We start from the raw sequence: 24,256 nt of genomic DNA, 5'->3' as shown, positions 1-24,256 counted from the left end.
CCGTGTATGTCGGGCCAAAGTGATCCGAATCCTCTGATGCAGCTTGCGTGAATGCTCTGTAGTCCTTTGCAGTCGTGGGCGTCTGGATCTCCCTAGCTCAGTCGCTCGGTCGATCAACGTGCCTCTGGTGTGAGGAGAATATGGGCTCTACTGTGGTAGTAGCTCCTCTAGTTGTCCAGTGTCCGCTCTAAAGAAGTTTGTGATCCGTCTCTAAGACTGACTATCCTCTCCTCTAATTAGGCTCTCTGTGTCTGCGCAGCTCCAGCAAAAACAAACCCAAGGATCTTTGGTCCTCGTATCCCATGACTCTGGAGAGTGGTCCAAAGCCCTCTCTCAACAAGCAATGGAAGCAGCCTTATATCTCATAGTAGACTCGGCAGTGACAAGTGTAATGCAACTCTTTCTCAGCCTCCATGTGACACAGGGGGCATGTCCTGGTCTCTGCGGGTACTCCGCTGTATCTCCCAGTCTCGACCCGAAGCTGGTGTGAAGATGTGAGTATCTGGCCAATAGCACATCGTATCCCCATGAGACAAGTGAGTGTCCATGTATGTGAGTCTCGTCACAAAGCCGTCCTCCGTAAGCTAGAGAAGATGCTCTCTATAGAAAGCCACCTTCGTGCCCAGCTCCTGTGCTAGCTGTATCCATGTCCTCCTGGTGTCTAGATGAGTCAGTGTAACAAACTTGGACACCCCAAGTCAAGATTCTTTCGCGACATAGCAGAGATTCACTTCAAAACACTTCACAAATTTAAGAGTCGACACCGCCCGGCGTAGTTCCATGCCAAGAGATATTGGCGCCAAAGACTGGCGCCCCTTTTAATCTTTAAGCAAAGTACACTTCCCGCGGGTGCTCGCTCTCAGACTCTGCGTCTAGCTGCTCTGAGAAGTGAGCCCCCTTGGGTCACTCATAAAGATTACAAGGGATGCTACAAGCAGAGCCCCAAAAGCATGAAACTCAAAAGCAACTTCTCCCAAAAACTGCAAGTAAAAACAGCAATGACAAAAATAGAGATTTCCGTACGGATCTGCCACGTCAGCAATCAACGCGTTTTGCGGCCCTCCAATAGCAGTCAGCGCAAATCGCGGTCGTCCGTACAACAGCCACGTCAGCAGGTTCTTCGCCTGATTTTATTGCCTAGGTGTCCTTAGGCCCCTTGGCAAAAGTCCATAAGTTGAAAACAACTTACTAAAGGTCGTGCCACATCAACAGTTTGTGACATACCCCCCTCTTGAAAGAATTGTAATCGCCCTCGATGCCTGCAAAACAGACAGAGGCCATAAACCAACTTAGTAGACACTGACTCAAGTACCGACGCACTAGACACGCACGTCAACGGGTTCCTCACTTGATTTTATTGCCTAGGTGTCCTTTGGCCCCTCGGCAAAAGTCTGTAAGTTGAAAACAACTTACTAAAGGTCGTGCCACGTCAACAGTTTGTGACATACCCCCCTCTTGAAAGAATTGTAGTCGCCCTCGATGCCTGCAAAACAGACAGAGGCCATAAACCAACTTAGTAGACATTGACTCAACTACCGATGCACTAGACACGACACATCTAGCACTTGTACAAAGACAACAGTCACATCACAGGTCGTCACTCAACATCACGGGACATCACATGACAAATCACACAAAAAAATCCTTATTGCGATCATGTCTATAGAGATTTATGAGACCGAAATGATGCAGTCGTTTTGTCTTTCAGTTCCTGCACTCTAACAAGTCAAATGAGAGAGTACAAATCAATCATATTCAATTGTACAAATCAATCATATTCAATTTCGGGAATTCCGTTTCATAAAGTCATACAGCAGAATACTGTCAGCCCATCAGTATCCCCGAAACCCAAAGGGGACATCAGTGACCTTATTCAATCGAGGTAATCTATTGACAAAGGAGCGGAGTGACTCCCCTCTTGTGCAAACCCGCTACACCAGATTCAACCTTGCTAAGTTCGGGGTTCTATCGGAGTAGACTACGCTAAACCGAATGCTTCAAGGTAAAGTTCCAAAATCTGAGGAGTATCTGCTAGGTTCTCCTCCTCCATCCACTTCGCATCTAATGCCGGATAGTTCTTGAATTTAACCAAGAACCGCCGAATCACTTTACCTGTCATCTTTCTTTCCTCTGCCAAAAAGAGACTTTAAAAAAATGTATCCAGGTTCACATTGAACCTGGACAAAGTATAAAAATGTACAAAACGGGTTTATTTAGGCCTTTAACCCAACAACCTCCCACTTAAAGGCATAAATGACGCCTTTAAGTTAACCAACTCCCACCAGTTGTATGCAATGCTCATGTTGAGCCTTAGCAAGACTCTTGGTGAGAACATCTGCAGGGTTATCATGTGTACGGATCTTAGTCAAGGTGACTAGACCATCCTCCAATACTTGTTGTATGAAGTCGTACCGCACATCTATGTGTTTGGTACGCGCATGAAACATGGCATTTTTGGCTAAATAGACAACACTCTGGCTATCACAACCCAATACGGGTGTATGAGCAGGTATGCCAAGTTCTTTTACAAGTCTGCCCAACAAAATGGCCTCTTTTGAAGCCTCTGTGGCTCAAATATATTCAGCCTCAGTAGTACTCACTGCCATAATTTTCTGTAACCTAGAACACCAAGAAACTGCACCACCAGCAATGGCAAATACATATCCACTGGTAGATTTCCTAGTATCCATGTCACCTGCCATGTCTGCATCACAATATCCCTGCAACTTTAAGTCACTTTTGCCATAACAGATACACTTTGATTGTGTACCTTTCAAATATCTCAAAATGCATTTGAGAGCTTCCCAATGCGCTTTGCCAGGATTCGACATGTATCGACTAACAACTCCCACTGCATAAGCAATGTCGGGACGAGTGGCAACCATAGCATACATAAGAGAACCACAAGCTGATGCATAAGGGATTCCCTTCATTGCTTTCAATGCCACCTCATCCTTTGGGCAATCTGCTTTGCTAAGCTTAGTGTATGGAGGTAAAGGTACCCAAAGAGACTTAGCATCAACCATATTAAATCTGTCAAGTACTTTTGCAATGTACCTTTCTTGAGATAAAAACAGCAATTTCAGCTTTCTATCTCTTTTAATACGCATGCCCAAAATATGCTCTGCATCATCCAAATCCTTCATAGCAAATGCTGAATTTAGCTTACGTTTCAGAGCATCAAGACTAGTCTTATGTTTTCCGGCAAGCAGCATGTTATCAACATAGAGAACAAGTAAAATGGGACTACCATCTTCATCCCTTTTCGTATACAAACAATGATCTGCATGGCTGCCTTTAAAGCCTTGAGATAGCATAAAAGTGTCAAACTTCTTATACCACTGTCGTGATGATTGTCTCAAACCATACAGAGCCCTTTTCAGTTTACATACAAGTTCCTCGCGTGTAGGAACTACAAAACCTTCAGGCTCTTTCATGTATATGTCCTCTTCAATGTCACCATGCAAAAACGTTGTCTTTACATCCATTTGATTCAATTCCAAATCAAGCACCGCAACGAGAGCAAAAAGGACACGTAAAGTTGTAAGCTTTATAATAGGAGAAAAGATTTCTTGAAAATCAATTCCTTCTTTCTGTGCATATCCTTTTGCAACCAATCTTGCCTTGTACTTTGGTTTTTCATCCACTATCTTAATCTTGTATACCTATTTGTTAGGAAGAGCCTTTCTCCCTTTACGCAATGGCACAAGATCCCAAGTATCATCTGCATACAAGGATTTCATTTCCTCTTGCATCGCAAGCTCCCACTTAATGCTTGATTCACATGATTTGGTCTCTTTATATGTAAGAGGTTCACCCTCATTTGTCAACATTACATGATCCAAAGAGGGGTTAAATCTCTGCAGTTGCTTTCTCAAACGAGTTGCCCTGCGTACCCAATGATCTACATTCTCAGGCAACGGTTCTACATCATAAGGCAGCTCATTTTCAGCTCTATCATGCTGCTGAAAATCAATTTCAAACAATTCAAGTGGCTGTCCATCCTCATTAGGAGCATCAAAATCATATCCTACCTCTTTTGGCTCAAGGTTAACTGGCTAATTATCAATTTCAGCTTGCGGTAATACATCGTGAGGCTCTTTTTCAACATCAATGGGTGGCACGGAAGGCTGAAATCTGACTGTTTTCTTGTCAGCATCAGATTTTGTAGCATTCTTAAGCAATTTTGTCTCATTGAACACTACATTTCGCTACGTATTACCTTTCTAACCTGTGGTAACCACACTCTAGAGTCTATAGCCCATTTCACCTTCTTCCCCATAACCTAGGAAGACTCCTTTAATGGACTTCATATCAAGCTTTGTTCTCAAGTCATTGCATACATGAACAAAAGCTTCACAGCCAAATACTCTCAAATGATCATAAGAGACAGGTTTGCCATACCAAACCTCCTCTGGAATGTCATTTTTCATCGTACTATTACGAGAGCGATTGCAAATATGAACTGCAGTTTTCAATGCCTCCCCCCAAAACTCTTGGGAAAGATTAGCGGTGGACAACATGCAACGCACTCTCTCGCATAAAGTACGATTATATCTCTCAGCCACACCATTAGAAGACGGATTATAAGGGGCTGTCAACTCTCTTTTAATCCCATTTACATCACAAAAATGCTGAAATTCAGCAGATACATACCCTCCTCCATTATCAGATCTGAGACATTTAAGCTTAGTACTCTTTTGCGTAGTGACAAAGGCATGAAAATTCTTAAAAGCATTAAAAGTCTCACTCTTACTTTTCAACAAATGTATCCATCCTTTCCTAGTACAGTCATCAATGAATGTAACAAAATACAATGCACCACCAAAAAACTTAGCAGGCATAGTGCATACATCGGAGTGAATAAGATCAAGAGGATTAGCTTTGCGAGAGACACCAGAGTAATAAGAAGATTTCTTTTGCTTTCCATAAAGACAACCGTTACAAAAATCCAAGTTTTTGCCTTTTACATCAATCCTCTTCAGAGAGGAAAGCACATCAATACACTTTTGGCTCATATGGCCAAGTCTCTTATGCCACAATTCCGTGTGTGAAGCAACTTCAGCAACAGCAAGAAACTTGCCAGGCAAAGCTTTGCATCGAAGATAGTACAAAGTACCTCTTTTAGACCCTTTTGCAACAAGCATAGAGCCCTTAAGCAACTTCCATGAATCCCCAGCTAAAGATGGTAGTATAACCATGTGTATCTAGCTGGCCAACAGATAGCAAACTTTTCTTAATGCCTGGTACAAGCCTGACATCATTCAACACAAGCTCTTGAACATAGTTAGGAGCCAAACACATAGTACCCATTCCCTCAGTATTACAAGCAAAATTATCACCAAGGTACACCTTGCCATAATTGCCTGTAGCATATGTAGCAAAACACTCCAAAGATGGAGTCACATGGAATGAAGCACCAGAATCCACTATCCATGACTGGGATAGGCCATCATTAGCATTGAGCAATGCATCAATGACATCTTTCTTCGAGATAAGCATGTCTTCTGCATTAGCTATCACCAAATCTGAGAGGCATGAAGCCGCAACCAAAATTTCCTCAACGTCTGACAACTCCTCAATGACCACACTAGAGGAACATTTGCATTCTCAACATCCCTGGAGGAATCACCTGTTGATTTTTCCCCTTTCTTCTTATCTTGCGTTTCCTTCTTTCTTTCCTGCTCTTTTTTGAAATACCTGCAATCGGGTTTCTTGTGACCCTTTCTGCCACATTGATAACAAGTGACATCCTTATCCTTTGTCTTGCTCTTACTTCTATTTTGAGTCCTGTTGCCCGCATCACGCTTTTGATTTCTACCTCTTGCATTGTAGGCAGAACTGCCACCTTCCCCACTAGGCTTGCATCTAATCTCTTCATTGAGAATAGACCCTCTCACACCGTTATACGTGAGGGTGGGACTGTTGCTCAAGGAGACAACAAGGTTTTCCAAGTATCTGGCAATGTCATAAGCAAGAAAATAGCTTTCAGTTTATCATCGAATTGTTGAAGCCCAGTGTCTTGCAGCTGACTCAACACACCTATAAAAGCACTCAAATGCTCAGAAGTTGACTTCGAGTCATCAAGCTGCATATTCACCAACTTTCGCATCAAATGCACCTGGTTCACAGGCATCGTGTTTTCATAATTAGACTTTGCCATATTGCATAAGCAAAGTCCAAACGCTTGATGTCCGTCAATATGTCATCATTGATAGCCATTTTGATGTAGGCTATAGCCTTCTTATTCAACTTGGCCCACTCTTCGTCAGACAAACCTGGCAGCTTATACCTTGCATGCGTTCTTGCCAGAGGTCGAAGCCTTGACCATCGAACCGTTTGATTTCCATCAAAGGAAATCAAACTTTTAGTGTCAGATGCAGAAGAGGAAGAAGCCATTTTAATTCAACCACAAGTGTATATACAAGAGGGATGCAATATGATGAAAATTTCAGCAAATAGGAGCAACCACAAGACTTTGCATAAGATAGACCACAATTTCTTTACATGAAACTGTCCCAATGTGAAATTTCAGCTGAAAAGTGCAATTTCAAGCACCTGTACTCAGCTTTTCACTCAATTTGTCGCAACAAACATCAATACATGTGATCCCACAACTTTGGTACACCTACGTATTGCTGTTTTAACCTGTTATAACCTGTAAATCACCTGTTTTGACCCAAAAACAGCCTGTTTTGGCAGTTTTGGTGACCTTTTCGACTCCGAAACAAAGGCGCTTCGCGATGAAAGGGAAATTGACCGCGAGAGAGCAATTTTAACTCGCTGTCCAGCAGACTGCGCAAGGCTGTTTCGAAACCCTAGGGCTCTGATACCAGTTGAAAGTGCGAAGCAAAAGGTACCGGAAGGTGCGTGTCGCGATGTAGTGTAGGATTGGGGCAAGAAGCAGGAGGCGGAGTGCAACAGAGAGGAAGCGCTAGGGATCGAAGCAGGGGGAGAGAGAGAGAGAGAGCTCACGTTTCTGGGGAAAGCTTAATAAGTGAGTTTTGGGTTTTCTCACCTTTATTATAAGTGACTTTAAAAAAATGTGTCCACGTTCAATGTGAACCTGGACATGGACAAAGTAAAAAAATGTACAAAACGGGGTTATTTAGGCCTTTAACCCAACATATGAGACCCTTTTCAAGGTCTTTCACTTGGTACCTGATTTCTTCATTCTGGGCTCGGGTATCACAATAAGGTGGTTGGTTCGGTGGTGTGCTTCCAAGAATCAGATCAAACTAATGGTCCTCATGATGAGATGGAGGTAACTCGCCTGGCAGACTTCAAAGAAACAATCAGCATGTGTGTGCAGAAAATCTTGGCATTCTTGTCTAGTTCAGACATGTTCGTTTGATGTTCATCGGTCAGTTCTTTCAAATAGATCGAGTAAACAAAAAGACTGGATTTCATTAATTTTGAAATGGCCAAAGCCGATACAATAGGGACAGACTCGCCCTTCAATTTTACATCTAGTACAATTTTTATGCCCTTCTTGTTTGTCAAAGTCGCTTTCTTAGCCCGATAGTCGACCACGCGTTGTTCTTATGGTACCAAGGGATTCCTAGGAGGACATCAGACCCTTCCAAAGCATGATGTAAAAGTCCTCGTACCCTAAATACCCTTGACAATGCAAACGAAGTTTACCGATGACAGGCGTAATGGCTAAATCCCGTCCGGGTGCCGCTAGAACTGCCTTTGCCGGTGGCCCCATCCTTTCGGGCGTAATCTCGAGCCGCACCGCCAATTCAGGTGAAATGAAGTTGGCCTTGGCTCCTCCATCAAAAAAGATAAGGGCTTCCTAATCTTTCACTTTGCCCCAAGCTCGGCAAAGTTCTGTACTTTCATCTATCTGGCTTGGGTCGGTTCCCATGCAATCCGGTACTAGTCCTGCTTTCATCTTGCCTTTTGTGCCACGTTCCTCTGCTGCTCTAGAACTCTCTGGCCTATCTTCAGTATGTCCTTGTTGTGCCTTTTTTGGGCACTTTGCGGAGATGTGCCCTTGTTCCCCGCAACCAAAACACTTCCCCTCCTTGAGATAGTTAGCCCTTTCTCTAAGAGTCAAACGGGGTCGTGTATCTTTCTTTTCCTAGGGATTCTTTTTCTTTCTGTTTTCATTCTTTGAGATCTGTCTGGTTCTCTGAGTCAAGATTTTATCAGTGGGGTAGGTCAAATTCCCCGAATGTATCGATAACCCCCGTTTCGCATGACCCATTAGTTGTTGAATAGAGTCAGACTTTTGTTCAAGGCAGTAATCTCGAATCTTTGTAGGGAGTCCGGAATAAAACCGCTCAATCTGTTCTTTAAAGGTGACCTTCTTAAACGAAGAGGTCGGTAGAGAAGAATCCCAAAACCTCTCGCAATACGCGTCCAAAGAATCTCACTTGGTCATCTTAAGATGGTTCCAAGCAGTTCTTACATATCATTCGTACTCCCGGGTCAACCAAGAAGCAATAAAGAGCCGTTTGAATTTCAACCACTTGACTGGGGCTTCTTTCCTCAACAGAAGAGTGGACCACCATGTTCGAGCATTTCCTTTTAAAAATGATGCAGCCCTCCTGATCTTGGAGTGCTCTGAGTAATGCCCTCTAGAGAAGGCTATGTCAAAACTGCTGGATGAAGGCCAAAGCCCTCGGAGCATCTTGGAATCCAGAAAAGGATTCAAATTTTATTGATTGTCCACCCTCTTAAAATTCCTTTGCCTTCTTGCTCTCATCTTCAAGGAAGTCGTATTGGTTGGCTCTGTAAAAGCTTCTTCTTCGCATAAAACATGTGGTCGTCAGAGTCCGAGCTGTCAAAGGATGACTCCTCTATATAGCTATCAGAAACTAGTCGGAATCTAAGCTTCTTTGCCTTTTTCTTGCTCTTTCCAAAGCTTTGCTTTGTGCTTCGCTTCTTGCCCTTTCTGTCCTCCTCAATCGAGTTGGAAGAGCTAGAAGAATTGTCAGAAGAAGAGGAAAAAGAACTGGTAGTCCTTCAAAACGCACACGCTTCTTCTGCTTTCTTGCAGATGCAAAAGAAGATTGACGGCCCAAGTAACCAGGGTAGTCACTCCCCTTCTTGCGCTTCTTCAATTGCTTTTTTGATTGATTCTTCGTATCCAAAAGTTGACTGATCTGGGTCTGTACCACCTCTTGAAGTTCTTCTTCTGTAAACATCGTCGGAGTAGGAGGTTTCTTGATTGCCGGTTTGATTGGTGGTTCGGTGGCTTTCTGCCACTGAGTATGCACTTCAGCCATGCATTGATGGGTCAAAAATTTGTAAACTGGGGATCTTTAGCAATTTTGCTAAAGCATCTGCTTTGAGCACTCGTCAACCTGTTGTCGACGTTGCATCTCAGAAAGTTCATACTGTGTGGGCCAAGGTGAGTCGTACTCGTCTTTTGCTAAATCATTTGAATTTGCCGTATTGCCTCCTCCTACCTCGGCGGTTGCAGAAGAGGTCGATTGATTCTTTTCAGAATCCATAGGCGTCGCGAGAAAAGGGATCGGATTTCCCGGTAGAAGAGAAATCGTATATGCTCTGATACCACTGTAACAAACTTGGACACCCCAAGTCAAGATTCTATCGCGACATAGCAGAGATTCACTTCAAAACACTTCACAAATTTAAGAGTCGACACGGCCCGACATAATTCCGTGCCAAGAGATATTGGCCCCAAAGACTGGCACCCCTTCGGTATTTCTTTTATATTAATCTTTGAGCAAAGTACACTTCCCGCGGGTGCTAGCTCTCAGACTCTGCGTCCAGATGCTTCGAGAAGTAAGCCCCCCTTGGCTCACTTATAAAGATTACAAGGGATGCTAAAAGCAGAGCCCCAAAACCATGAAACTCAAAAGAAACTTCTCCCAAAAGCTGCCAGTGAAAATAGCAGCGCCAAAAACAAGGATTTCCGTATAGATCTACCACGTCAATAGTTAGCGCGTTTTGTGGCCGTCCATACAATAGTCAACGCAAATCGCGGTCGTCCGTACAGCAGCCATGTCAACACGTTTTTCGCTTGATTATTTTGCCTAAGTGTCCTTAGGCCCCTCGACAAAAGTCCATAAGTTGGAAACAACTTATTAAAGGTCGTGCCAAGTCATCAGTTTATGACAGTGAGGTCCTGGCGAATGAGCATGGTGATCTCGGACTGTGTAAGAGTCAGAGAGGGTGCATCCAATGAGTATTGGAAGGGGGGCTATCTGTCTATATGCTAAACCCATGTGCCTGGAACCATGATGTCATCTCCCCATACCAGCATGCTGTCTCCCTGCATGGCTAACTGTCGAGAGGACTCAAGTGCTAGGCGGGCATATCTGTCTCTAGGAAGTTCCCACAGACACTGTATGAAGGAGACTGATCTTGTGAAGACCTCAACCACTAATGGGGGGGAAGCGAGCTCTATGTGGTACTAAAGCCTCAGCTCTAATAAGCCACGAGATCATAGAGACTAGAGGCTTCTCCATGTCTCCCCATCTATAAGCGCGACCCGACCTCCCATGATGATCCAATGAGAATCTCAGCTCCATAGAGCAATGCAGAAGCCACCATAGAGACTAGAGGCTTCTCCACGTCTCCCCATCTATAAGCGCGACCCGACCTCCCATGATGATCCAATGAGGGTGGTACCCCAAATCTCAGCTCCATAGAGCAATGCGGAAGCCACCAAAGTGTCAAAGAGCCAAAGCTTCGTCCGAGGCTCCTGACATGTGAACACATCCTCTCCAATCTACCCAATGTTGCATGGGCTCTGGTCAGTCTAGTCTTTGCTGCTCTCCTCGATGAAAATGCTGGTCCACTTAAGACCACCCCAAGGTAAGTGTAAGCATCTGTATACTCCATTGTCTCCTAGCCACATTTAAATGCGGGTGCTGACCTCCTGATCCACTGTGAGGTGGTATTAAACACCATAACCTGGTTTTACCAAGGTTGACAAACAAACCACTTTCATGGGCAAACCTATGCAAAGCATCCAAGTGGCGTTGCATCCCCTCCGGAGAGTCGGAGATCAACACAATATCATCAGCATATAACAATAGTGGAATCCATGTCCCTGCCAGTTGTGCACCTTTATCACCATCTCTCTCAATATAGTCAGAGACCTCATCCACATACATACCAAATAGAGTAGGAGAGAGAGGGCAGCCCTGCTTCACCCGATAATGGAGTGAACCAGTGTAGATAGACCCTCTATGGTGCGTACATGCCCCACTACTGACCTGTATAATGCCATGATCTCCCAAATGAGCTTTGTGGGTACTCCCACCTCCTGAAGTCTGGAACCGTTGAACATGACTGCTAGAAGCTCTCCTAGTAGATCTCTGGCATGCATAAGATGCTCAGCCACTAAGCCATCATGATCATATGCTCTCCTAGTCCTCATCCTGTCAATGGCCTTCTTTACCATCTCAGTGGTGAAAAAAGCACATGTGTGTGGGCATGGATCGGGGGGGTCGAGAAGGGGCAGCTGTCCAAGAACTGTATACAAAGATGATGCGTACTGGCCCCAGGCCTCTGTAGAGGTAATGGCGGCCGGGGGGGGGGGGGGGGGGGGGAGTGCTCATGAAAGAGTCGCCATGCCTCACGTGAGTCCTAACTCAAGAATAGCTGGTGTAGATCCTGCTCTAGTCAAGCCAAAAATGCTCTCTTCTTCCGCCGCACTAGGCGTTGGAAGTCAATCTGTGACTGTTTGTGAGTGATGTCCCCCAAAAGCACCTCCCTTTGAAGTCTAGCTCGTCTCACGGCATTCTTCATCATACCAGCTATTTTGGGACATGCTCCCAAAACGCCGTCTCTGCTCAAGCTGGGTGTGTGGATATGCCTCTGCCGCTGCATCATGTAATGTCTGTGTCACTATAGTAGTAAGGTCCTCCAGAGGTCGCCCTGGCTCCTCAATGCACGTGCGTCTGTAGATCCCATCTATGTATACAGAGTCCGTCTCCCGCGTGAAGGTGTAGCAAGTAGGGACTGTTACCCATGGCCTGTGTGCTACACTAAACTGGAAAGAGATGGTCATCGACACAAGGGCATGATCCAGTGCCACACCAACAAGTCTCGGTCCAACACACACAGAGATTTGATTTGGTATTAACGTCCGCGGGGGGCCAGAAATGACCCATGGGACCTCAAAGTGATACATAGTCTCCCCTCACGGGGGTGTATGGTGTGGTGTGTGTGTGTGTTATTCTCTTTTTGTGTTCCTATGAGTGTCTTTTTATGCTCAAGTATGCGGGTGAGGTATATGCCGAGAGTTGTAGGGGAGGGGTCTGTCTTGGATAATAGGTCCGCAAAGGTAGAGCAACCACTTAGAAGTGGTTGAAAGTTAGCCCGGATGTGAGCGTATTCTAGGCATTCCAATGTCACATGTGCTTCATCTTCGGGAGCTTGCATTGTACATGATGTGCATATCCGTTTAGAAGCATCAATTTTCAGCCAGCCCTCTGTTTCTATTTTGAGCATATGTGACCTTGTGCGCATCAAAGAGATGACTCTTCGTGCCATGTGGGGCATGGGTGTTCGTATGTGGGCCTGAGCTTCCATTGGGTTTGTGCTATAGCCTTCCCAATACTTTGTGTTGACATGCTTGCAATAGTATTCAAATTTCGAGCGGTGTTGCGTTGTCTTCCACTTGGTGTGGAGGCTATTTAGTAATGCAATTTCAAAATTCAGCATGTGTTCTCCCTCCTTGCCCTCCTCAACAAGCATGTCCACATATGCCTCTACATTCCATTTAGCGAACCATTTCTTAATGTCCTGTATGAGGCTCGATGACAGAAATTTGCTTTTTTTTGTCTTTTGCGGCGCACATCCCGTTTCCCATGCAATGCGGGGGATTTGAGTAGTAGGCATCGCTTTGACCTTCATGATAGAGAGAGAGAGAGAGAGAGAGAGAGAGAGAGAGAGAGAGGCCTTGCTGATGGACAAGGTAGACAACTCCTACTCAAATCCACTGCTGGTGAGAGACCCAAAAGAAACCAGCATAGACTCCAAACTGGACATCGGTTCAAAGCTCCATATCAGATACAGGTTCAGATACAAAATGAGCTACCTTATCCCTCCAAAATTCCACCATACATGCTCCTCTAAAAAATACTTGTAATTTTTTACATGCGTGTCAAGGAGCTCTAGTGGAACTTTGCTGGTCTGTTGCAATTCTTAATATCTTCTGTATCCGACTGTTATTCAGAAGCAATAGAGAAACATTTGAATCCAGCATGGTAATAATGCAACTATAGGTCTGCACCTTCTAATACCACATTGAAAGGCTTCAATTTGTTGCTTTTTTTTTAAAATGCTCACAGATGGACACAACAAACTAATAGCTACAGTGCCTCAATAGATGCCTGCCTGATTCATTTATCTGCCTGCCTCGTTTTAAATTTTGAAACCGGCCGTCTTTGAGGTTGTCGTGCTGCCTGTCAATAGCATACAGACGCAAGTGACAACATGAAAGTTGCTGAAAAGATCATGACATCTTTAAACACACCTGTGATAGCTCAGTGGAAGGAGTTGGTCCAGCACGCTCTATCACATTTCCAGTGAAAACCTGACAAAATCCCATAGTCATGATCATGAAACACAAGAAAACCCACTAATTGAAAGTGCAGATTTCAAACTTTGTTGGCCATTGACGTTTCTGTGCCCCCTTGTTGCTCAACCTGTGACACGAGGGCCACCTTATCGGATAATTTATTAGTGTCTACAGGCTCTTGAACCCCCAATTCCACAGGAGGGGGCTTCCTCTTCATCTCTGTAATCTTACTGGTAATCCCTGCATCATAATCTTCTTGGTCATATCTGCTATAAGTTAGTTCAAAGCTAAAGATGGAGGAGGATTCCTCACACAACCAAATACCTTTTCCTGAATTACATCTTCTCCATTCCTCAAACTGCAATAATTTTTAAAAGTCACAAGATGCTTGAGCAAAAAGAAGACACATTAATATCTGACACTGAGGAGGATCACCACCTGCACTAAGTCACTTGGACTCTGTAAGTTTGGCCGACCTTCAACAACTGCACAATGTTTAGCCGACTCTTGTGCTCCATGATGATCTGTGTCTACTCCTCCTTGAGCATAACTCACTACTGTAAAATGGTCTAAGTTTGACTCCTTTTTGGAAGCTTTAAACCCATAATCTGTCAAAGAGTGGCCATTTTCCTGATCTGAAAGCTGGAACCCAACACTGGGGCTGCTGAAACCAGTAGATATCTTTTTCTTATAGTTCAAATCCACCTCAGCTGCAGCTTCAGCAGCTTCAATTTCATCTAGACGTGCCATGAGAAGTTCATGCTCCTTATCATGGTCAGTCAATATTACCTCTTTACTTGCAGCCACTCTCCCATCAATTTCTGAGTTTAAGCTTGCACCTTCATAATCTGGATGGCAATGGAAGGAATAATCCATCTTTACTTGATTACTTGGCTTCACAGAAAAAATATTCTCTATTAACCATGCGCAGAGAGATTACCAGGAGGCTCTGGCTCCAAGATGCCCACTGAACTAGAGGATGTTGTCGACTCAGGGAACTCCTCCCTTATTTCCACACAGCCAGCCTAGAAAAAATCACGGCAAGAACCACTCTGACTCTGGAAGCTTTATCTAATATACTCACTAAGGTACTGGAGCAGGAAAAGTGCTGAATCTTCGGCATTCAGAATTCAAAACAATGCAGAAAGTATGATATATATAGCTTCAAAGAAAAAACAAGGAACATAAAAATGCCAGAAAATTGTTAATTATTTTTAAGACAGCACAATGAAACTACATTGTCAGTAAAATATCTATCTGTAAAGGATAGCACTCATACTCTAGAAAATAGCAGTTGGCTGTCTACAGTGGGGAGCTATGAATAGAGCTCTTAGAATAAATGCATTCTTGTACAACCTTATACACGGCACCAGTAACAAAGAAGTATCAACATCCACGGCAATGTATATTGACTTGTGAGACTGCACAATTGCCCAGCATATGGACTAGTAGGACTGCGCATTTAGCCAGTAGGATAATCCAAAACATTACAGTCTGTGATTGATTATACGCAGAAGAACTCTTGATTGACATTCACCAAGACATGGCATGTGTCTTCTAATGAAACAGGCAAGCAGAGTCTGCCTTTCACATCTGATGTGAGTCTTGCCCTAGGATATTTATAGCCTTTTACTAGCCGCTTGGATGAAGTATAGGACTCGAACTTGACGAAGGGAGCTTTAGTACACAGTTCGGTATTGTATTGTGTGAGGTGCACACTGATGTTTAGAGAAGTTCAGAGCATTTCTGCAGAGATGTGGAGGACCATCCACACATTGACACGAAAGTAGGACAATCACTGATATTAGAGACCAAAGGAAACAGAATTTAATCTCAACTTGATTTACACCAGTTCCGGGATGCATATCCTAGACAAAATATGTATCATCCATTGGGCTTTTTCGCGTTTAAAATAGTACAAAAGAAAATATTTTTCTGTGCTGAAGATAATTACATACAAAGATAATGGGATGACTTTTTGCACTTCCAATTCCTAAAGAGAAAAGTAAATACTGTCAGGGCTAGCAAAACAAGATCTCATGACTCCTGCAGAAAATTGAGATGCAGTACTAAAGTACTAACAAATATAACTGCTAAGAGAAAATGCCATGATAATGTCTGCACACACTTTTCTTCTGTAAATGTTTTTGGTTACTTTACTGGTGGGAAACCTCAAGGCGAGGAAAACCCACCCAAAAGATCATATACAAAGGAAAGAACACAAAAGTGTTCGGCTGTGCTATAAAGCTAAAAGCATTCATTTGCAGTACAAATTTTGCCAGGCATTTTATTTGATTAATTTGCCAATTATGATCAGAATAATTCTGTTATGAATTGAGGGGATCTCTTCCAGGGTGAAACGCAAAGATTGCCTAAGGGAAAGCTTGAAGAACGGAAAGGATCTGCATCAAAGCGGTGGAACATACAACCATTACGTTGTCGCCAGAAGGTCCAGTAAGTCTGACCCCACATAAAAAAGACCGCGAATTGCTACAAGGTAAAACCGTTTGTGGAAAACCATCCCTAGAAAACAGAGCCGCATACAAGCTGAGATGCGGCGAAGAAAATCTCTACTGATGCAGTCCCAAAACAGGTGACAAACATTCTCTTCCGAAGTCGAGCAACGGACACAACGAGAAGGGCGGATATGACGTGCGCTGAGAAAAGTGCCCACCGGGCCACCAGGAGAACTCCAAGCAAACAGCGCCAGAGAAGCAAACACTTCGTCAAAGGCAAGCGGCTTTTCCACAGGGCAGAGAGAAGCTCCTCCACGAGATATCAGACTTGTGCATGTGCTAGAGGGCATTACAATGGACAACAAGCCAGGATCGCGGTAGCAGAAGAGCATAAACTCGACTTGTAGAAATGGCCTCAAAAGGCGTTTCCCGGAAATTCCAATCAGACATGCGACTACCATTAGTCAAAGGTGAAATGGGTAAAAAGTCAACCAGCATGTGCTGAAGCTCTCTCTCAGATCTGACAATAATGCATGCCCAATCCAAAACGGCGAGCCGCAAAGGAAAACTCATAAGTGTAGCCGGCCTCATCAACCACATCCTTAACCACACGAATGCCACGACAAGAGAGAAAGTATTCCTGACCAAGCAAACGGTCAACCAAAGTAAGAGAAAATGCCCGACTCCAATGAAGACTCTCCAACCGAAGCGAGTTTCCTTCCGGCCAAGCATTCCATGATAGATGACTCGTAACCTCTCTCCAAGCAGAAATCAAAGTGGAAGCAAGAGGACATCCAGTTATGTGCCCTTCCATCTTGCGATGATTGCCAATGACCAAACGAAGAAGTAACGACATGCTGACGTAGATATGCAAGCATAAGAGTCCAAGGATGAGTTTGTTGCAGAAGGATAGGCAACAACATAGCTTTCTAAGCAAAAACATGTCTGCGCAAGTCCAAGATATTGGGACCAACAAAATGTTTAGGAGTGCAAAGCTTCTCCATCGACATCAAACACAGGCCTTTTTTGTGAGCATGAGTTCGCCACAAATGAGACAAAATGCCTGACATAAGAGAAGCGAGACAATGACGAGGCCAATGCATCAGTGGAAAATAGAACTGGACGCGATGGGATGCTTTGAACGATTCGTAGGCGAACATGCAATGGCCAAGTGGATAATTTCCAGTAATGCAATTTGACATTTAAGCATTGCATAACCCAATCCATTTTTTAGTGTGAGTGACAACCCATCCAATTGGATACCCCAAATGCCTGACAAGCACAATCTCACTTGGCCACAATAGATTATGCCAATCGCAAAAATTAAGTGGCAGAACCTTCAAAGACTAGCCGCAATCCCAAACAACTCCAAAGTGTCCATAATCACTTGGACATCAACCTGTTGATTGCGAGGAATAAACAATGAGCCATCTGCATAAGCTTGCCCAATAAAGATCTGACCCGAGGGTAACTGCAGGAGGTGTATTTTTCTTGTTGCCTTCTTTAAAAATATACTTCATATTTTTATTTTATTTTTACTTGTTTTCCCCCGAACCCTTGAAAAGGTGCAAGTGGACATTGCATGGCCAGTGTGAAACAGTTAAGGCCAAACGGGTTTCTCACATCGGGAATCTAGGTCGATCGGTCTGGAACTGGACGGGCCAGTTAGCACTGACTTCTGATGAGTATGGAAGCCTGTGTGCGCCAGAAGGGAATTTGGGCCACTCGACAAGTAACAACTTTAAAAGTTGGTGGGAACTGGGGAATTAAACCAAAGGGGCAAACTGGACACTTGGCAGTTGGAGAGCAACCTGCAGGACACCTCAGCAAGAGGGGACGTCCAAATGAGGGTGGAGGTTGATTTTTGAGCTGAAGTGCAATTACAGAGTGTGTGCATGAATAGTGGGTGTAGGTTCACAGCTTTAATGGAAAGCTTGCCTCCTCCTTTGTCTCATGTAGCGCGATGATTTGCTCTCGTGCATCTCTCTCTCCCCTTTGCACATACGGTAATGCCCCACTAGTTGGGCATCTTAGTTGACTGTACAGTTTTGGGGGTTTTATGCGCGTTCGCCAAGGCAAGAGCCTTCTGAACAGGAACAGGATTAACTAATTGCTAATCCCCTACAGGTACGCACAGTTCCATCGCGAAAGATTGTGAATTTGGAAAGTTTTCTCACGTGAAAACTCGTCCAAATTACACGAGAACTGTCCCATTGCGTGCAGGAGCCCTTGTGACACGCGTAGACGTGTTCGCTCTGCTAAAAACGATCCAAAACAGATATTTACAGCCTGCTGTGTTTTTCTGAAGGTTTAGGGTTTCACACCTAAACTGGAAGAGAACACTTGGGGAGCCTTGGGAAGGCCTTGGGATGCTTAGACAGGGCTTTGGGCACTTGGCAGTGACAATATAGGGAATTACAACACGCTGAAATTCTGTTACAGCTCACCAAAAAGCTTCTAAATTGCAAGGGAATCTGTCCTAGACATGTGCTTTTGACCTACAGGGGTTTTGGCGTTGTTATGCTACCGAAATTGGGTCAAAAACCTGCAATTTCAGCCCTCGCCAGGTTTGAACAGCTTTGTGAGACTTTGATCTATGTGTTCAGATCGTCTGTTCGTAATTGAATAAAAAAATACCGAAAGGGGTGCCAGTCTTTGGGGCCTACAGGGTGTCGGTCTTCCTGTGCGCAGTGACATTCTAGTCATTGGACGAACCCTCTTTCCAAGATAATGGCAAATCTTGTTTCTCCCATGCCGCATTTAACATGAAAAGCAAGGGCTCTTTGAGAGCCTCCCAAAAGGAGAGGAAGAATTCCACAATAAGCCCATCCCAGCCAGAAGATCGCCAACGGCCCGATGCAAGCAACGCACAATGTATTTCAAAATCAGTGAATGGATCCTCAAGGATGTATGCATCTTGCGAAAAAGGATCGGATGAACATAAGAGAGCAACAATTGTCGTGCTTGACCAGCAGCTGACGATGTCTGAGAAGTAGCAGCAAACACCTATCATTAATGTGAGATTATGGCGAAGCAAGTTCCTATTTTAATGAAGGAAGCATAACACCCTTAATTTCTTGAGAAACCCTTGTATGATGCAGATGCTTAAAAAATTGTTTTGAAGCACAACCTTTACCATAAAAGCCTCTTGACGGGCATGCGTCTTCCATTTAGCAATTTTCAGCTTGTCGTTATGTTGAATACGTACACAAGCTTCACAACTCCGACACTTCGGAGTCAGACAAAGGCCACAAATCGGCCAATACCTGCAGCCGTTGACAAACCTGCTTCGCAACATTGACTTCCCCTCGAGTACAAAGCATGTAATGTATACCATAGTCCTGAATAGCACATTGCACCCTCATAACAAAGCAATAACGGGCAGCATCAAGATCAAGATGCATGTGAGCAAGCAAAGGGAGAATAATATCATGAATTCAAAAATCATATCTCAAAACACCTCATGAGTGAGATAAGCATTGTTAACATGCAGCAGACATTTCAGAGAAAGAGGCCGATCACACAGAGATTGCCCTAAGTACAAAGTCAACAAAATAGGGTATGATAGTTGCAGGGTGTAATCCATTCTCATATCGATACAAAATTATCATTTTTTTGTAAGTTGAGCACATACCATCGATCCAACTGTGCACGATAAGAGGAGTGAGCAGTGTTGAAAAGTAAATCCAAAAACATTTGGATGCAAAAAGTGTCATAAATCAATCATTTGTGCATAAGCAAAAAGATGACCTCATTCTTGCCTCTCCGCAAGCAACATGTGTGAATTGCCTATGGTACTATCATTCGTATCAATCACCACAAAGGAATACATTGGAGATCCATGGGTGAGAAGAGATGTCTCGTTGTCACGGGACAAGCACCACGTGCCAACAGAAAAGAACAGACTGAATAACTTTAAGCACTTCAAATAACAACTAAACTGAAAGAGATGCATGACACGAGACAAGGAGTGGCAGAGTTCCACCCCAAGAGAGCACTGGCCCCAAACGTTGCCACCCCTTTTGGTGTTTCTTTATTATTGTAGATTCATAAAGTACCACAGTCGGGGAGCACCTCCTCTGCAATCTGCACGTTGAAGAGTGCCAGAGAGAGCCCCCAAGGCTCATAATTAAAGGCCCAAAGCCTAAAAGCATCAAATATGAAAGCTGACCCAAAAAAAACACTTTACTAAAATTTTGGGATTTCCCTAAAAATTCTCCGCGAATTCTGGGATGTCTGTACAAGTGCCACGTCATCATATTTTGAGGTTATAAACTTGTTTGACTTCGTTTCGGCCACTTTCGGGCGCTTTAAGCAAGTTTTCTTTGACTTTTAGGGTTTTTAGGTCCCTCGGCTGCCGATCTGTGAGTTGGTCGGGGATTCCTTATGTTTCTTCTTCTTCTTCTGGGTTTAGGCCCCTCCGCCGAAATCTATCCCATTGGTGGAAACTTGGGTGGGAACTCTTCTTTAAACATAAGCCACTCGGCAAGACTTTATAAGTTGGTAAAACATCTTTTGTTACTTCTGTTTCTTTTGCTTCTTCTTCTTAGGGTTTAGGCCTCTCGGCTGGGATCTGCAAGTTGGCTCCGTTCTTCAATGGCTTGACACGTCATTGATTTGTGACATCCCCTCTTCTTGAAAGAAAGTAATCGTCCGCGATTACAACATATCTGCAAAACAACTCAAGTTAGCTCAAAAATTTCTTTGGGTCGTTAGGAGGGACATTCCGAGGGACAATCAGTTTTCTCTCCATATTGGAGCTCTTAATACCTTGGGTCGTTGGCTTCCCAAAAAAATCTCATCCAATAAGGAGTATCATTCCAGATTGGAGCTCTTGACATTCTGGAGTAGCAAAATTAGCCATCACACCCAGACCATGTTGATCTCCACCAGCAGGTGTCTTGATGCACTAAAATTACATACTCAGGCAATCTCATCCAAATAGGAATATTCAGTGGTTGAAACATCACAATGCAACACAAATGCTAACATATACATGTTACAAGACAACGAACAGCGCCGCTGAGCACTCCCCCAAGAAAGACGATCTGCGGTATGAAGCTACTCAACGACTACCTCGTCACTCCCCCCACAAATAACCTAAAAAGGTCCGGGCTATGAGTTCAGATGACTGGTACAACCAAACGCTCCCCAAACCGCAGCCTACGTCACTTGAGGTTCAAGCATACGAACAAACGCTCCCCAGACATACCATCTGTGCCATTCGGAGGTTTTCTAGCATACAGCGAAACGCTCCTCGGACATCCCGTCTGCGTCGTTCGGAGGTTTTCTAGCATACAACCAAACCTTGGCACCCTTTCGGTATTTCTTTATTATTGTTGATTCACAAAGTACAATAGCCGCGGAGCACCTCCTCTGCAATCTGCGCGCTAAAGAGTGCTCATATTTAAAGGCCCAAAGCTTAAAAACATCAAATGTGAAAAGCTGACCCCAAAAAAACACTTTCCTAAAATTTTGGGATTTCTCTTAAAATTCGCCTCGACTTCTAGGATGTCTGTACATGTGCCACGTCATTATATTTTGAGGTTATAAACTTGTCTGGCTTCGTTTCGGCCACTTTCAGACGCTTTAAACAAGTTTCCTTTGACTTTTAGGGTTTTTAGGCCCCTTAGCTGCTGATCTGTGAGTTGGTCCAGAATTCCTTCTATTTCTTCTTCTTCTTCTAGGTTTTAGGCCCCTTGGTCGGGATCTATCCCATTGGTCGGAACTTGGTGGGAACTCTTCTTTAAAAATAGGCCACTCGTCAAGACTGTATAAGTTGGTAAAACATCTTTCACTGCTTCTGCCTCTCTTCTTAGGGTTTAGGCCCCTCAGCCGGGATCTGTAGGTTGGCTTAGTTCTTCAGTGGCTTGACACATCACCAATTTGTGACACTCGCCGTAAAGCGGCGCTTTGCCTAGAGGTTGTATATGCATATATGCCTCCAAATTCATACACCCGACCATGCAACAAACATTGCACAATCATTCAGTGACCCCTTGGATCGTTATTCACTAGAACAAGCTGAAGCTCATGACAAACTAGCATCAATAAACCCGAATAATCATGCAAGCTAGCATACACAATCCAATAACACGCAAAATAAGAACACTGACCAGCAAACTCGTGTTGATTATGTTCTTGCAAACCAACTATGTCTACCCTGCATGTATTTACATAGTGCCAGGTTAGTCGCCATTTGTCAAGGTTACATAACCCACGCACATTGAATGAGATACAATTGATACGATTATGCACTGGGAATCATATGTACAAGAGGCAAAGGAACGTGAGAATCAAGTAGAAGTATCCATGGGCACATCTCCATCTACCACATCCATGCCAATCCGTTGATTCAATGCACGAAACGTTTCCACAGAATTTACACGAGAGGTGGAAGCCTCACCAAGAAGTATATCTTTGTAAGTGTGCATCGCTTTTTCCCATGCATCAATCAATATGCGATTTGTCATTACAAGGAAGTTGCTTAAATGATACATTCTTATTTGCATTGACAAGGGGAACATAATTACGAGAGGAGGGTGTTGAGAGAATCTTCATTGTCTTTATAGGCGCCCCCCACGCAGTAGCATCACTTGAACCACCATTTTTCCCCTTCACAGCATTCCCATTCCCAGAATCTACAGACTGAGGAAGCTTGGTTTTCCCTTTTTCCACATTCGGAGCCATCTTAGCAACGGGGACTCCATTCTACTTAACTTCACCGATAGATTTGCCTAGTGGGACAGGGGCAGTTGATGGAACTGCTGAAGGAGGGGGCTGCAAGACTGGTTCAGGAGATTCAGATTGCATGCGACCGAATTTGCCACATCAAAAACAAGAATTTGCAAACTTCCCCCATTTGAGTTTAAAAGGACCTTTGCCCACCCATGGGTCCCCCGAATCAACCATAATTCCTTCAAGAGTTGGTTTGTCAGTATCCTAAAGAATGACAAACCTATTGGTGTTCGCATCCAATTTTGTGGGGCAAATCACCTTTCCAAGTTGTGCAATCTCCACGTGCTAGGGAAATCAATGAGTTCCACCCACACCGGGCATTTATGATAAGACTTTGATAATCTTTTGTTAGTGCCCACGGTAGAACATGAGTCATTTGCGTACCAAAAAAGAGAGGAGATATCTCCAATAAAAGGTTCCTGGCTTAAGTATCTACCAATAAGACTTCATAGAATCCATGCGCACCAAAGTAAACGCCACAGACAGCCTGACATTTGACAAGGAAATCAACCCATTGTCCGACATCCTGGACAGTAGGCATTTTCCCGGGAAAAACAAGATGGCTGCATTCATAGCGTATTGCGCAACCGGGTCCATAAGGTCTTGCACGGGAATACGCACCTCAAGGACAGATGCCTGACCATTCCAAGCTTTCTGGGCCTCCTCAAAGTCCTAATACAAACAAGTTTTGATCTAGTAGCCTCCGAAGAATTATCCATAGCTTTCCAACTCTTGAACACACACGGAGATTCTGACATGTAGCAGCAAAACCCCCAGCTAAAGAGCAATGCCTAGCAGAACGAGTACTGCAAAGAAATGTAACATTGAGCTTTTTTTATTATTATTACTTTGAACTCTCTATAGAAATCCCAAGACTATGTACATCCAACCACTCCGAAGAATTATCCATAGCGTTTCCAACACTTGAACACACACCGAGATTCTGACATGTAGCAGCAAAACCCCAGCTAAAGAGCAATGCCTAGCAGAACGAGCACTGCAAAGAAATGTACATTGAACTTTTTTTATTATTATTACTTTAAACTCTCTATAGAAATCCCAAGACTATGTACATCCAACCACAGAGGGCATACATCTGACAATTGAGCACTGAAAATCCTCTGCTGAAATAGGACCTGATGGCCAAAGCAAAGAAATGAACCTGTGGTAGGTTGAAACTGAGGGTTCGAACAGAACTCGTAGGGGCGTGAGCCCAATAGCAAGGGTGCGCAAAAATAGCAAGGCAGAGGCGCAATTCCCACACACACATCCAAAAGCACTCACGCAAACTGCCATGAACAGCTGGATGCCCATCACTGCAGAAGAGGGGTGTGCAGAGGCAGTCAAACGCGAAGGGGCAGCTAGTTGCACAGGCTGGTAGGCACGCAAAGGCTCGCACAGGGCTGCACGTGCAGGCAGATAAGCAGCCAGCACTCGCAGAAGAACCAGATGGACCGGCCATCGGAATGCTCACACTTCTGCTACTCATATATGCAGATGATGTTGCTCTTTTTGCACATGATATAGTATCTCTTCAAAAATTGGTAGATGC

At 44.0% G+C, this 24,256-nt stretch overlaps 1 protein-coding gene across 4 annotated transcripts in view; it reads right to left on the bottom strand.

Annotated features, from left to right (window-relative positions):
- LOC147421501 (Prefoldin chaperone subunit family protein) overlaps positions 1–24,256 on the bottom strand; it is a 96,918-nt gene that overhangs the window by 1,176 nt on the left and 71,486 nt on the right. For 2 of the 4 annotated variants that reach the window (XM_086502434.1, XM_086502435.1), the window contains 6 exons: positions 14,451–14,535; positions 13,949–14,358; positions 13,835–13,868; positions 13,596–13,750; positions 13,466–13,525; positions 12,962–13,394 (listed from right to left, as the gene is read on the bottom strand). In XM_086502434.1, the coding sequence (XP_086358560.1) occupies positions 13,332–13,394; positions 13,466–13,525; positions 13,596–13,750; positions 13,835–13,868; positions 13,949–14,358; positions 14,451–14,535 (807 nt within the window). In that variant the 3' untranslated portion in view covers positions 12,962–13,331. Of the gene's footprint in view, positions 1–12,961; positions 13,395–13,465; positions 13,526–13,595; positions 13,751–13,834; positions 13,869–13,948; positions 14,359–14,450; positions 14,536–24,256 lie in introns of those variants that run through there. The other 2 variants (XM_086502432.1, XM_086502433.1) reach the window with 2 other exon arrangements.

The sequence above is a fragment of the Adiantum capillus-veneris genome, chromosome 27 (assembly GCF_014529385.1).
Source record: "Adiantum capillus-veneris isolate H3 chromosome 27, ASM1452938v2, whole genome shotgun sequence".
Lineage (NCBI taxonomy): Eukaryota > Viridiplantae > Streptophyta > Polypodiopsida > Polypodiales > Pteridaceae > Adiantum > Adiantum capillus-veneris.
The sequence above is the reverse complement of the archived record's forward strand: the minus strand, read 5'-3'. Positions and strand labels throughout refer to the sequence as shown.